This window comes from Physeter macrocephalus, chromosome 20 (genome assembly GCF_002837175.3).
Source record: "Physeter macrocephalus isolate SW-GA chromosome 20, ASM283717v5, whole genome shotgun sequence".
NCBI lineage: Eukaryota > Metazoa > Chordata > Mammalia > Artiodactyla > Physeteridae > Physeter > Physeter macrocephalus.
Window position 1 is genome coordinate 54231838 of NC_041233.1, and position 13717 is coordinate 54245554.

Genomic DNA, 13717 nt, shown 5'->3' on the forward strand with positions numbered 1-13717 from the left:
TTTGGGGGAAATAAAGGGTAGTTTCTTTAAAGCTTGGATTATTTCAAATGGAAAAATCAGTGGTACTCATGTATCTGCAACTAATGGTGTTTTAAAATGAAGAAGTGTGGTAAGTTATAATTCGATGGGTATTTTGTTTTGTTTTGATTTGGGGTTTCCCCCCCATGGGGCTGGTAGCCATGTTTTTTTTTCCCAAGCAAAATAAGAAATGTCATTTGGAATTGTTTGATTTTTGATAAGAACATTAACTTGTTTGTGGGATAAATGAGCAATTATCTATGGGTTCCACCAATGTAAATTGTTCCAGTTTTATAGCTGGTTGTCATGAATGTTGAATTATGTTGCATTAAAATAAATTATTTGGCTTACTCTTTTATTACTGTACTTGTTTAGTGGTAACGTCACGTTGGTAACACAATTCTTTGTAGATCTACGGAGACTTGATGATTACTTTGTAATTAATAATTAAGGTGCTATTTTCAGACAGTTGCGCGAAACTTTTTCTCCGAATATTTGTGAACCCAACCAGAGACCAGCTGACAGGTTTGATTTTTCTTTGCCCAAAAGCTCCTGGTTTTTTTTCTTTTTGTTTTTTTGTTTTTTGTTTTTGTTTTTGTTTTTGTGAACAAGTTTAAAACTAACTGCCGAGACCATTTTTTTTTAAATTTTAGAGAAAATAAATAAATAACACAAAGTGATGTTACCCAAGCAAGGCCTTCTAATAAAGGAGTGGTCCCCTCACCCATCCCTCCCTACCTGTGCAAGTCCTGCTCACATCAGTTTCCTTCCATCCAATTAGGCGACCTGGGAGACCCAGCCAGTACCGCCCAGACGGACTTCGGAGTGGTGATGGGGTACCTCCAAGAAGCTTACAGGATGGAACCAGGGAAGGTTTTGGACACTCCACATCACTCAAAGTTCCACTGGCTCGATCCCTGCAGATTAGTGAAGAACTACTGAGCAGAAACCAATTGTCCACAGCTGCCAGCCTTGGACCATCTGGATTACAGAATCATGGACAACACTTAATATTATCCAGGGAAGCCTCTTGGGCAAAACCACATTATGAGTTCAACCTCAGCCGTATGAAGTTCAGGGGAAATGGTGCACTCAACAACATCAGTGACCTTCCTTTTCTTGCAGAAAACTCTGCCTTTCCAAAAATGGCACTTCAAGCAAAACAAGATGGGAAAAAGGATGTGAGCCATTCATCTCCTGTAGATTTAAAGATACCACAAGTTCGAGGAATGGATCTTTCTTGGGAAAATCGCACTGGTGATCAGTACAGCTATAGCTCTTTGGTAATGGGTTCACAAACGGAGAGCGCGCTTAGTAAAAAATTAAGGGCTATTCTTCCAAAACAAAATAGAAAAAGCATGTTAGATGCTGGACCCGATTCTTGGGGCTCAGATGCTGAGCAGTCTACCTCTGGACAGCCATATCCCACATCGGATCAAGAAGGAGATCCTGGCTCCAAGCAGCCTCGGAAGAAAAGAGGGCGTTACAGACAGTACAACAGTGAGATACTGGAGGAAGCAATCTCAGTGGTTATGAGTGGAAAAATGAGTGTTTCCAAAGCTCAGAGTATTTATGGGATTCCCCACAGTACACTGGAGTACAAAGTAAAGGAGAGGCTGGGCACTTTGAAAAACCCTCCAAAGAAAAAGATGAAGTTAATGAGGTCGGAGGGGCCAGACGTTTCTGTAAAGATTGAATTAGATCCCCAGGGAGAGGCAGCACAAAGTGCAAATGAATCAAAAAATGAGTAGGAATACTGTAGAGTGCCAATTACTGTACAGACTGGGTGAGCACTACTGCATTGTTCAGCTGTCATTGCTTGCACCTAACTTCATTTACTGTGACACTTGTTTCTTTGCAGATTTTGCATTGACTTGTGTGTACAGGGGTGAAAGGTGCATTCTGAATGTTGCATATTTTAAAATTTTCGTGTGCAGTATGGCTCGGGATTGTTTGGCCTTTTGCATGTTTCTCTACAAAAGAGAATTGAGTTACCTCACAGAGAACAGATACATGGAAGTGGACTCCTTGCCTGTAGAGCCTGCATGCTTTTCTTTCTTTTTTTTCCCTTAAGTTATATTTGCCTTTATTTAAAAAAAAAGAAAAGAAAAGAAAAAAGCCCCCTTTTAGAAACCACCTCTGTCATATTGGGAGCTTTATCTTTGCAAATTGGAAAGCCATCTTATAAAATTATTCACATTTTTTTCTTCTTTTGAGATTCAGCTAATTTAAGGGTTAAACTAAAGAAACTAAGAACAATGAACTTTTGAATTTAAGAAATTTGGCTATTCAATGATAAATAATTATTTGGGTCAATTAACATTTTATGATTTCCTTCTCACTATTAAGTTTACTTAATTGCTAACAAATTAGCAATCTATTTAGTGCTCACCCAGCGGGGGGAAGGAGGTGGAAAATGTGCACACACTACCTTCAAAAATGCTTCAGTTAATTACGTTGTAACACTACCTTTGCTGTTATTTCATTTGGGATTTTCTAAGGGTAGAATTTGGTCTCACCAACAAGTGAGGATATAGCCTTATCTCATGGAGGACGAGCTCCGTTCTTACTCAGGAGCAGTCAGGGTACATTACATAAAACAATAGAGGATGCCTCATTTTAGCAAATTAAGTTTCTTTGTATTCTTAAATCCTTTTACAGATTTGATCATGTGCTAACTAACAACTAAATGTCAGTTGCAGCAACTATTTTAAAATATTTTAAGATCTGTTTATTGGGGGGATGGGAGAAATAGGGGGGAAATGTGTGTGAGTAATTATAATATTGCAAAAGTGGTATCTAGATTTTACAGCCTCAGTAATCTCAAATATCCACATAAGTGAAGAATCCATGTTTGTGGTGAGAGAAAGAACACAACCCCAAGGTAACCTAAAATGATTTAGGTTGCATTTCAGTTCTAACAATAATTCAATCAGAAGTCAAGCTCCTTAGCAATTCTTTTTTAACTAATTCAGATACTAGTACAAGGGGGCAGGGTTGTTTTTTTAGTTTTATTTGTTGCTTTGAACTCTTTTTTTCTTTCTTTTTTTTTTTTTTTTTTTTTTTTTTGGCATCCTACATACTATCCCCTTCTTAACTTTTTCTGATATTTAGCTGATTTTTATGGTTGTTTAGCACACAGTTCAGGACCTTTCAGATTGTGTTTTGTATAAGCACTCCTTAAAGAACACCTAAGGTTTTTTTGAGATGGGCTTTTAAAATTACAGTGATAAGGTTTGGAACGTTTATTTTCTACAACTTTTTTGCAAGAATAACAGGTAAATAAAGCCCATGAAATTTAATTTTGCATTGTGACCAAATGAAAATTACTCTTTGTGCAAAACAAAATCCACCCCACATACACCCTATATTCGAATCTGCTGAGAAAAGGTGGTCAGCCCCTTCTAAATGCTTAACCAAAAACAAACAAAAAAATCACTGGAGTTTTTGTGTAAGATAAAATCAAAACTTGGAGCGTTAAATTGAGGTTGATGATTTCTGATGGATACTAACAGTTTGAGAAGTAGGTCCAGATATTCCCAAGGCATAAATTCTTGCCTGGAAACTTTGGAGCAGTTAATTAGGTTAAGGATAGTTTTCCCTCAGCAACCTGTGTGTTCAAAGGTTAGGCACACCATTGCTGTTATTAAAATACACACATCTTGACATAGCCTGGGCTTGGGTTCGTCTTTTGGTTTGGTTATTTTGTGTAGCAGTTTAATCAGTGGATGACTGAGCCTGTTTCCTCTTAGCTTTCTAGTCTTCTCAACAGAAAAAGCAGTTTGGGTTCAGAGCAGTGTGTGACTCTGCAGTATTTTCTAGCCTAGCTGGAAGTTGCAATAAAAAATACTTAATGAAATGTATGGTTTTCATCTGCAGTTGAAGGAAGTTGTAGAAATTTTGCTAAAAGCAAAGGACTAAGCTTATGAAGGAACACCTCCTTTGTTCCACACTCGATTTGTCACACACAATTAATTGCAGCCATGGTACATTTTTGCATGATGTTTGGGGGTATTCGGTAGCCCAAGATTGCTGCAAAAAGGTCCTTTGAGCAATTAATTTGTGCTTGTTTTTATCCCCTCAGAAAGGCATCATTAAAGGCCCATTTAAAAATCTGGCCCTAAAAGTTCAACTTTTGTAGAGTTTACTGTTCAGAGAGGTTTTAATCCTATGTGGTAGTCTCTAAAGTGATGTATGAGTTGAGTTATGTAAATTTTGTCATTGTAGTGTACATGGAGTGATCATTTTACTAACATAAATATTTTCTATGTGTGTTTCAGTGGATGACAATCGAGCAGCAGAAGAATGGTGTGCCTACCCTTTAATGCTGCAGTTTAAATAAGAGAACTTGTATTGTGTCATTTCAGATTGTAGGCTGAGAGTTGTAAATAGTGAAAATTTGAGTACTTCTATTATTTGTTTTGGTTAGGAAGTGAATTTAAAAAACAAACCAAACTCTAAACTTTCTCAGATTAAAAGTCCTGAGACCTGAAGATTGTAATATTCATGTCTGTGAAGCTTTTAAACATTACACTTGAGATCAGTCATGACTTGATATTCAGGTAAATTTTCTTTTCCAAGAAGCTTTTGAATAAGCATATTTCCTCCAAAGGTCGGTCGGTCTCTCTCTTTCTTTTTGAGTGTAGATTATTTTAAAGCACTAATTGCATTACACTGGTAACTGCAATATAAAATAGCCATTATTGTTTTGTGAAGCATGGTTGAAATTAGATAGTGGTCCCTTTTAAATTTCATGAGCCTCTCCAAAAAAAAAAAAAAAAATTAAAAAAATACAGAAAGCTGCTGAATATTTCAAAAGATATATATTTTACCTTATTGTAGGTTTTGTAAAGTTAGTTTGTAATATTCAGGTGCACTTTTAATGTTAAATTTTGTGTTCAGAGTTCCATTATACCATGTGTTTCTTGGACGTGGCTCATCACGTGGCTGGCTGTCATGTCAGTCGTCAGTCTTGGTGCCGCAGTGATCCCGTAATATTTGATTTCCCTCTTGATTTGCCACTATTCTGTATTGGCACTTTCAGTGTAGATATTCTAGTTTGGGAACATCCTCATAAATGTGTAATAGAGATTGGTCTATTCGCATGCTTAATTTCTGCTAATCAGAGTTTTGCATGGCCCAAACAACAGCTGACCATTTTTATGGTATGGGAAAGTATAGTTCACAGCTATCTTTGTCACAAAAGCCTTTTCTCCTTTCATTTTCCAGTAGGTGGATGATGACATTACTCCAACTATATGATATGACTCAAAATAATATTAGGAGATAATGTATTTAAAATCAACTCCTACATTTTTTTATGAGAGAACATAGATGTAGAGTAGATAAGCTATGGCACTATAAAATCAAAAACACTAATTCCGTGGAAGGATATCTATTGGTATTTTTATCATTAGCTTTCTCACTTTTGAAACAGTCATCAAGCTTGACAGTAATGTATTGTATTACATTACTTTGTTTAGTAGGCTTACAGGTGACTGAACTGTGTTTGTGATGAGCTATACACTTTATTCTGTTCCCCAAATACCATGAAGGACAAGGTCTCTCTTTCAGGAAAAATAATTTATATTTGTGTATAATACTTTTTAATGTTAAGTTTGTTGTTATTCTGAAGTTTAGGTGTTGCTTGATAAACCTTTGCTGCAGCAGATCATGGATATGAGTAAGGCTTTGTGTGATAATAGGGGTCCTTAAGTGAAGTTAATTACTGTTCAGTTCTGGTGAGCAAGCTCAACAAGTGTGAAGTGTGTATTAGCTTTATTTGGTACACTTTTACTTTACAATATTGAAGTGCTTTTAGAACTCTGGTTATCTTATATAAACCATTACCTCAACCAATTGGCATTTCCATTCCCCAACATTTTACCTGAGCTATATATAAGATGAGCTATATGGGATCAGATAGTAAAACAGTAAGGCACAATGAGAAGTTTAGTTCCCAATTTTCTGGAGAGAACTTTAAATTAAACTACAAATGACTACTTGCAAAGGCCCATATCATAACTACCTTCTGTCATTAGGCAGTACGTAGCAGCCTTGGAGCTGCTAGTGAGTGAGCTATGTGTTCTTCCCCTGCCCCCAAGTAAGCACATGGTGCGAGGCTTGGTTCTAAGCCTTTGTGAGTCTCTTATATTTCATTGACCCATAATAGTGAAGCTTGGATTCAGTTATTTTTATAAAACAAGTTATTGAGGCAGCCCAATGTCAGAACCTGAAATTATTTTGAGTAGTTACAGCAGATATGACAGCTCAGTGTCATTTTCTTAACAGCTATTATCCCTGTAGATTTAATTTTGAAACTACATATTTTTGCTTTTGAAATTATTCTTTCTTTAACTAAATGCCAGAGGTTGTTTTCATGTGTACCATCCTTTTCTGATATATATATATTCAGGTTGCTGTCATTGGTGATGGAATATGGCAATAGACTGAATTGTTCCACTTAGTCTTTTATAGGAGACATTAAAAGTTACAGGTTAAATTTTGACCTTCATGAAGGTATCAAAGATTGTTTTCCTTGTTACCTTTCCATTATAATTAGGTCTTCATTAATACTACGATCAAGCCAGTGTTATTAAACTTAATGGCTTTAACCAAACAGCCCATTTGGAAACTTAATTAAGCTATGTAAGGATTTTTTTTTTAATCTAATTGCTTTCAAGCTCTACTGAAAAGGAAAAAAGTATAATCGTGGTACAAGGAATGCAGACCTCCAAAGTCTTCTTAGGTTTTTTTTGGATACATTCTGTCCTTGAGACTTAAGTAGGATTTGTGAACATGGTGACTGAAGGGAAAATAGAGGAAATTCTTTGCATATTCTCTGTCTCTTATTCCCAAATAAACTCGCAGTTGCCTTTTAAAGAAGCAGACCTTATCCCTGTAGCTGTGTGCCCTAAGTGTTAGGAAGGAGATTGGAGGAGGGAGTTGGGAAGTAGGATGGGGAAGTATGTAGATCAGGAAAAGCTAAAGATTCTGCCCTACAATACTAAAAATGAGTCGCAGGATAGATAACATGGTAAAGTTGGGCCACCTTCATTTGATAGTCAGAAAAATCTTTTAGATTGTTTGAAAAGTGAGAATAAAGGCAAATTAATGTTGGCTTGACAAACAATAAAATATGAGTTAATTCTGCAACTATTAGGAGGGTAATTTTAAGGTTTCCAGTTCATTTATAGCTATATCAATAAAAGCCGAAAAGCAAGCACTTTTAGTTAATCATAAATTTATTGGATGTAGCAAATATTATAATCATAATATTTAATCTTTATTGTTTGAATATGGAATTAAACTCTTTACCCCATCTTGAACTGTCATTGAACAGGCTCAAGATGATCTTTTCAACACTGGAAATGACCCTACACACATACCAAAAAAATCTAAAGCAGTTAAGACATATTTGAAGATCCATACCTCTTAGACTTTTTAGATTTGTCTTGGGAAAGAATTTATGAACCTGTAACCAGTATTAGTGCAGTCTTGGGTTCCTTGTTCTGCATAATTGCACCCTTTCTCAGGTATGTCCTGAAAACATAAATTTTAAAATAATCTCTTTAGAGATTAGATTCTCAGTGGATAGTGTGTAAGGGGACTGGGGGAGGGGGGCGGGAGGGTTGGACACAGGACACTGACACAGTAGGGCAGGGATTTTTAACATACAATAGCCAAATAGAATTTCAATCTAGAATATTTTTAGCCCCTCAGAATGAGTTGAACAACATCTGTTATTTGGTAAATACCCGGTGCTACACTCCTAAAAGTCTTTTGTTTCATCCAGGTGACTTTGTTTCCTGCTTGGTGGAAGGGTATATAGTAAACTTTACTGTCACTAGGAAAGCACTTGTCTGAAATGTTTGAAGTACTAGAAAAGGGATAATTCAGCACTTTTTCTGTTACAACACTAAAGTCTTAATTTATCTTCAGAGTCTTAGGTACTGTAAGTTTTAGGGTGATTATTTAAAAATATAAAACATACTACATAATATGGGGTCAGATCACATTTATATGAATAATTCTTGTCTTATTTTTTAAAAAGACAATAACATTTTGTACCTTTCAAGCAATTCCAAGTGATTGCCTCATTTTCCCCATTTCATTAAGCATTTCAGGCTAAGAATTTGGAATTTGAGAGGAAGTGAGGGGGAAGTTCCCCAAAATGAAAAATTGTGTCAGACAGTTTTAGAAAAATAAATCACTAGGAAAATGGGTAGGGATTCTCTCTCCCTTTAAGTCTTCAGGGAATGAGCAGTATTTAGAATCTTTGGCTGAAATTCAAGCCTTTTTACTGTGTAAATTTTTAATATTAATTCACTGACATGCTTTTTACATCAGAGGACTGAAAATGGATCTTAATGTTTTTAAGTTGTGGAAGGGTATATTTCTAAAATGAAGGGGGGGATAATTAACTAGGTTAGTATACCAGCATTAGTAAGTTTAAGGAATTTTAGTATGTAATAGCAAAGTGTTTGATTAAAAGTCTAATCCTATATTGCTAGTCAAAATTATAGTTACATTCTGATCTAGGAAAGATATAGTCATTGGATATTGATATGCTGTGCTGTCAGAAAACCAGACTAAGATAGAAACCTTTATCTGACTCCCACATGTTGCTTGTTCTGATGGGATGTATACTTTACAGCAGCTTGTTGCTGCTTTGAGAAGAAACGTATAAACTATACATTCGGAGTGTTTGCGTATAATTCTTTATAACCTCCACTTTAAACTGTCAAACATTGGTATTTTATCAGTCCACACTGTTAAATATAGCTAATGTTCTTAGGAATCCAACTTGTACACACTGTTTAAAAACCCTCAGGGACAGTTTACACACTATTCTCACTCAATTCAGGTACTTTGATGCTATTCTTAAACCTAACAGTGACTTGTATTTTTCTGTTTTGCTTTTATTTTGACGTGCTGGTAGCACATCCTTGATGAATGTCAACTTAAAAACTCAGTTCAGGTATCCAGGTATAACTCAGCCAAACAGATTTTAAAGCTGCATATAACTCTCCAGCACACGGTGCCTCACACTCTTATAGTGGCATTCTGTATATTCAGTTATTACTACTGAGCAGATAATATGGGGGTTCCTGTTAACAGTGTATTTAAAAAGGCAAAATGTGCATAAATGTATAGCCAGCACATGCAACACATACACACACAGTTAAACTATATATTTTTAAATGCCACTAATAGCCAGCACAATTAAACGACATTCCTTGCTGCTTCTGTAAACTATAACAGATGCAGTTCTTCCTCAATGTGGCTCTTGCTTCTTCACCATACTACTACTAAATTCAAGCACTGGTCCTTGGGTGTCTGACCTCTACATTCTAGTTTATGCAATGTCTTTAGAGAATTCTGTGCACTGGCCACTGTGATGGAACCGTTGGGCCAGGAGTGCTCTGATTTTATTAGTAGTGATTCTGCCAAAGTTGGTGTTGTAACATTGAGTATGTAAATGTCAAAAAATTAGCAGAGGTCTAGGACTACATATCAGCAGACAATTTTGTCAGTATATTTTGTAGCCTAGAAGTCCTCAATGACAAGTTTCTTCTGATGTGAAGTTCTAATTCCAGTGTTTTAGCCCTTTGCATCTCTAATGTTAAGACTTGTCTGTTAGAGGTCTTTATTCTTTAAAACTCCTTTTGTTTTCTGCAGTAGTGTCTGTGGTTAACAAAATAGATTATTCCTCTGCTTTAGTATTTGATATCTTACATCTAAAAGGAATTCTCCATATATAAAACCCATAGCCTTTGAAGATACGGAAAATGGCATCTTTCAGATTTCTAGAAGTTCAAGTGTCATGCAACAAAACAGGAACCCCCTTTACTCTTATGGACCTCATTTCAATATACTGTTTACAGTTTGACGGAATTGTATAATTTAATATTTCTCTTGTACTGTAGTTTATATTTATTTACAGATTTTTTTTGTACTGTGTGATTTGAACTTTTTGTTCCTTGCTATGATCAACATTTATGTAGTAGAGCACTTATGATCACAGTTTAAGTTTTTTGGTTTGATTGCACTACATTAAATTTTTTAATGCAGTTCTGATTTTTGACTGGACTAAAAATAAGCTGTGTCTTAATGTATGTGATGAGTACTTAAAATTTTAATCCATGTGGTCCCCTTTTTTTTGCATTCTATGTCAAACGCGCTAGTTCTTTCGTGCATGTGTAAGATTTAATGGTTCCATTGTATTATTTGACCATGACATTTTGGAGAAACATTCCCAGCTGTAATGTTGTGTATGGTAGTTCTCACTGGATGCTAGACTTTTCAAAACCACTATTCTTCTAATAAATTTTGTTGTGAAAACTGTTTTAAAAGCTTGGTTTCTACTTCTTAAGATTATAATGCTTTTTTAACGAATCCACAAAAGGGGTAAGATTTCGACGTGCACTATAAGTGCACTTGGTAATCAAAGTTTGTAATTTTTTGTGATAAATTATTTCCAGATGAAATCCCTTAGATAACTAGAAGTTGCTGCTTCAAAATTGTGCTTCAGTATTTGGATTCGGTACTGCTTTGTAACCCTGTCTCTCTACTAATTTGATACTCCTCCTACCTCAGGTTTCTTCATTGGATTATTCACTTTAAATATTTTCAGCTAAACAAGATACATTGACATTTTCATAATACCTGCTTGCTGAACTTAATTTTTCATAATTTTCTTAGAGTAAAACTTTATTCTGGGATTACTTGCCAAAAAGAATAATGATTTACTCATTTTTGTTTGCTCTTGAGGCATAAGTGTGAAAGCACTGTCAATCAATTTAAGGTTATTATAGTAATTCAGATTCTTGGGAGAATGCTGGTATTTCCTTTTACCAGACAGACAAAAGCATATATGTTGCTCAACATTTATATTGTGGGTTTTAGAAACGGGGTGTAAAAAAAGTTTTGTATTACAAAGTGATTTCTGTTGTAAAGTGGTTAGGAAGGAACAACTGAATTAGTGATAAAGATCAGAAATGATAAGCAAAATGTTTTTAAAAGCTCCTTTTTCAAACTCATGATATTCATGTAATATAGGCTGGTTGAAGTGATTTCCAGTCATTTCTAATGGAATTTTGAATTTTTTAATGATGTTATTGTTGGTAGTTGGTCTAGATTATCTTTTAGTTAATTTTTTTTTTTTTTTGGTCTCATTTCTTTGGCTGCCTAGCTAGCACTTTGTGCCTTTTGGCCTGATGTTTATAAAATTGGAAGTCTTGCTGGTACTACAGGCTTGTTTCCTTGGCTTCACTTGTTCCCCTTACTCAGTTATGCCATATGTCTGTAGAACATTTTTCTAGAAACCTAATTATTATTTCTTTGTACAAAGCTATAACTACGTGTTTCTTGTCATTATCCATTTTAAACTGGTGGCCAGGTCAGTTGTAGTAGGATTATAATCTAGCATCTCATCAATGAATTTATTTTAGTGATCCTATCTTCATGTTGATACTTAGCTCTTCAATTATGACCTGATTTTTAAAAAGGACTTATTTCTTCTAATCCAAATTTTCTTCTCTGATTCTGCTGATACTTTGGAATTAATTCAGGAACTCTTAGGAATCAGGGAAACTGCATAAGGGAAATGGAGTGGAAAAAATGGAAAATGGTATCTGCTTTCTGAGTTGTGGAGTTGTTATTTTTTTCCTCAAGGACTGTGAACTCCTCTCACCAGACACTTGTATTCAAATGTAAAAACATATACCCAAGTCATATGTTAGATTTTGTAGCTGAAATGAGTGAAAACCTTTTTTGAACAAAGTATTTATTTATTAACATTAAGAGATAACTGTTCTTGTATTCAGAGTGTCCACTTTATCATTATTTGCTTCCAAATGGTAAGCATTTTAACACAGAATTTTAGTCATCATATTCACCTTATAAGTTGTTGGACTTTTTGCTGTCTAGGGGCAAGTGGTTAGTGTATCAAACTGCATTTACAAGTGGAGTAGACAGGCTTGTTTTCAGAGGTTAGTGGAAAAGAAATGTTCTCAAAACATTTTAAAAGATTGATAGGTATATAATGAATAGTTTAAGTCATGATTTGGTTAGAGTTCAGCATGGAAGTAAACTTTTAAAAGTATATCAAAATTCATAAGTATGAAATCTTATTGAGCCTGGAGCTTTTTATAGGCATGTAAGAATACTGTTGTTTATTGACTGGTAGTTTTAAAATGTTCATTGTACTTTTCTTGCCCACTTTTATTTGATCAGCAGTTCGGAGTGATAAGGGATTATTTGGTAATGTAAATTTCTTGCAGTTTGGTATACTAGAAAGATCACTTGGTTTTTTCGTCTGTAAAGTGAGCGTTGTCCTGAATGCCTTTTAGGCCCCATTTCAACTCTGCGTCTGTTGAAAATGCAACTTTCTATTTAAATGTGTAACAAATACACCAATTATATCTGTTCAAACATTGAGAAATACAGTAGCAACCCTTTATTAAATAATAAGTTCTTATAAACCTTAGGTCTTATCTTTGCATTTGCAGCATTTTCTAAAGGAAAATGATGCCTTTTATTTAAAGCAAATCCATTTTGTTAAGTTTTTGTTATGAACTGTATGAATGTGAATGCTTTTACAAAAATTAGATTGAGCAGTTACTTTTTGATTAATTTTAAAGTAGGTTATTCATAATTTCTGTTTCGATTGTGTGCAGGCTAGTTCTGCTTTGAATGTTAGAGCACAAAGAGTTCTGGGGATCATTGGATATACTCAGTCTCAATCACAATCAATCTTTTAACAGTACAGATGCCTGGATCAGTTTATAAGAGTGAGACTTGAACACGTTATATATTTTCAAATTGTAACAGGTATTTTTGTTTTGTTTGTTTGCATATTTTAAGTTCGTTTATTCAACAGATCTCTTTCTAATTGTGTCAAAAGACATAAAATTTACAGACTTAAACATTTTTAAGTGTATGGTTTAGTAGTGTTAAGTATATTCACGTTGTTGTGACCATAGTGGGTTTATTAACCCACTGATTAAACACTGTTGGTCCCATCCTAATCTTTTATTTTTTAAATGAAAAATAAGGAACTTGGGATCTTTAAGGGACTTGCCCGCCCTCCTCACATAATGAGTTGCCCTTAATACTCATGATTCCAAACCATTATACTTACCTTTATACTTATACCACTTTGGCACTCTTGACTCAACTTAGAATGAGGGATTTAATCTAATACTTTTCTTTTAATAATTTTCTAAAAGAAAACTAAATCAACTAATTTTATTCTTGAATAAACTTACATTGCTTTTTAGGAAGAGAATTAAATCTGTATTATGAAATTGCCAGTAAAGAAATTACATTTGAGGCATTTAAAACTTCATTGTTAAATAGAAATCAGCATTATGGACTCAGTGCTGGAAGAGCTGAATATGTAGGGCATAGAGAGAAGAGTAGAGAATATCCCAAGTTTAAGAGTGAGAATTTGATGGGCCTGGCTTAAAATCCCAGCCCTTCTACTTTCTTAGTACATGGTCTTGGACAAGTTATTGAACCATTCTGAGCCTTAGTTTTCTTATGTGGGAAAGGGGTTTATGCGACCCACCTCATAGATTTGCTGTGAGGCTTAAATGAGATTCTGTATGTAGAATACTTAGCACTATGCCAGGCTCTTTGCAAGTGCTCAATAAATGAAAACTAGGAGTGAAAGCACCTGGCAGGAGTTAATTTA

At 34.9% G+C, this 13717-nt stretch overlaps 1 protein-coding gene across 10 annotated transcripts in view; it reads left to right on the forward strand.

The window, feature by feature from the left end:
• Window positions 1-13717, forward strand: part of LCOR (ligand dependent nuclear receptor corepressor) — a 130391-nt gene that overhangs the window by 96946 nt on the left and 19728 nt on the right. The window contains exons 8-9 of one of the 10 annotated variants that reach the window (XM_028481628.2): window positions 800-1681; window positions 4299-10364. The exons of 8 other annotated variants lie outside the window; for them this stretch is intronic. In XM_028481628.2, coding sequence (XP_028337429.1) covers window positions 800-1681; window positions 4299-4305 — 889 coding nt within the window. In that variant the 3' untranslated portion in view covers window positions 4306-10364. Of the gene's footprint in view, window positions 1-799; window positions 10365-13717 lie in introns of those variants that run through there. One more of the 10 variants, XM_028481627.2, reaches the window with a different exon arrangement.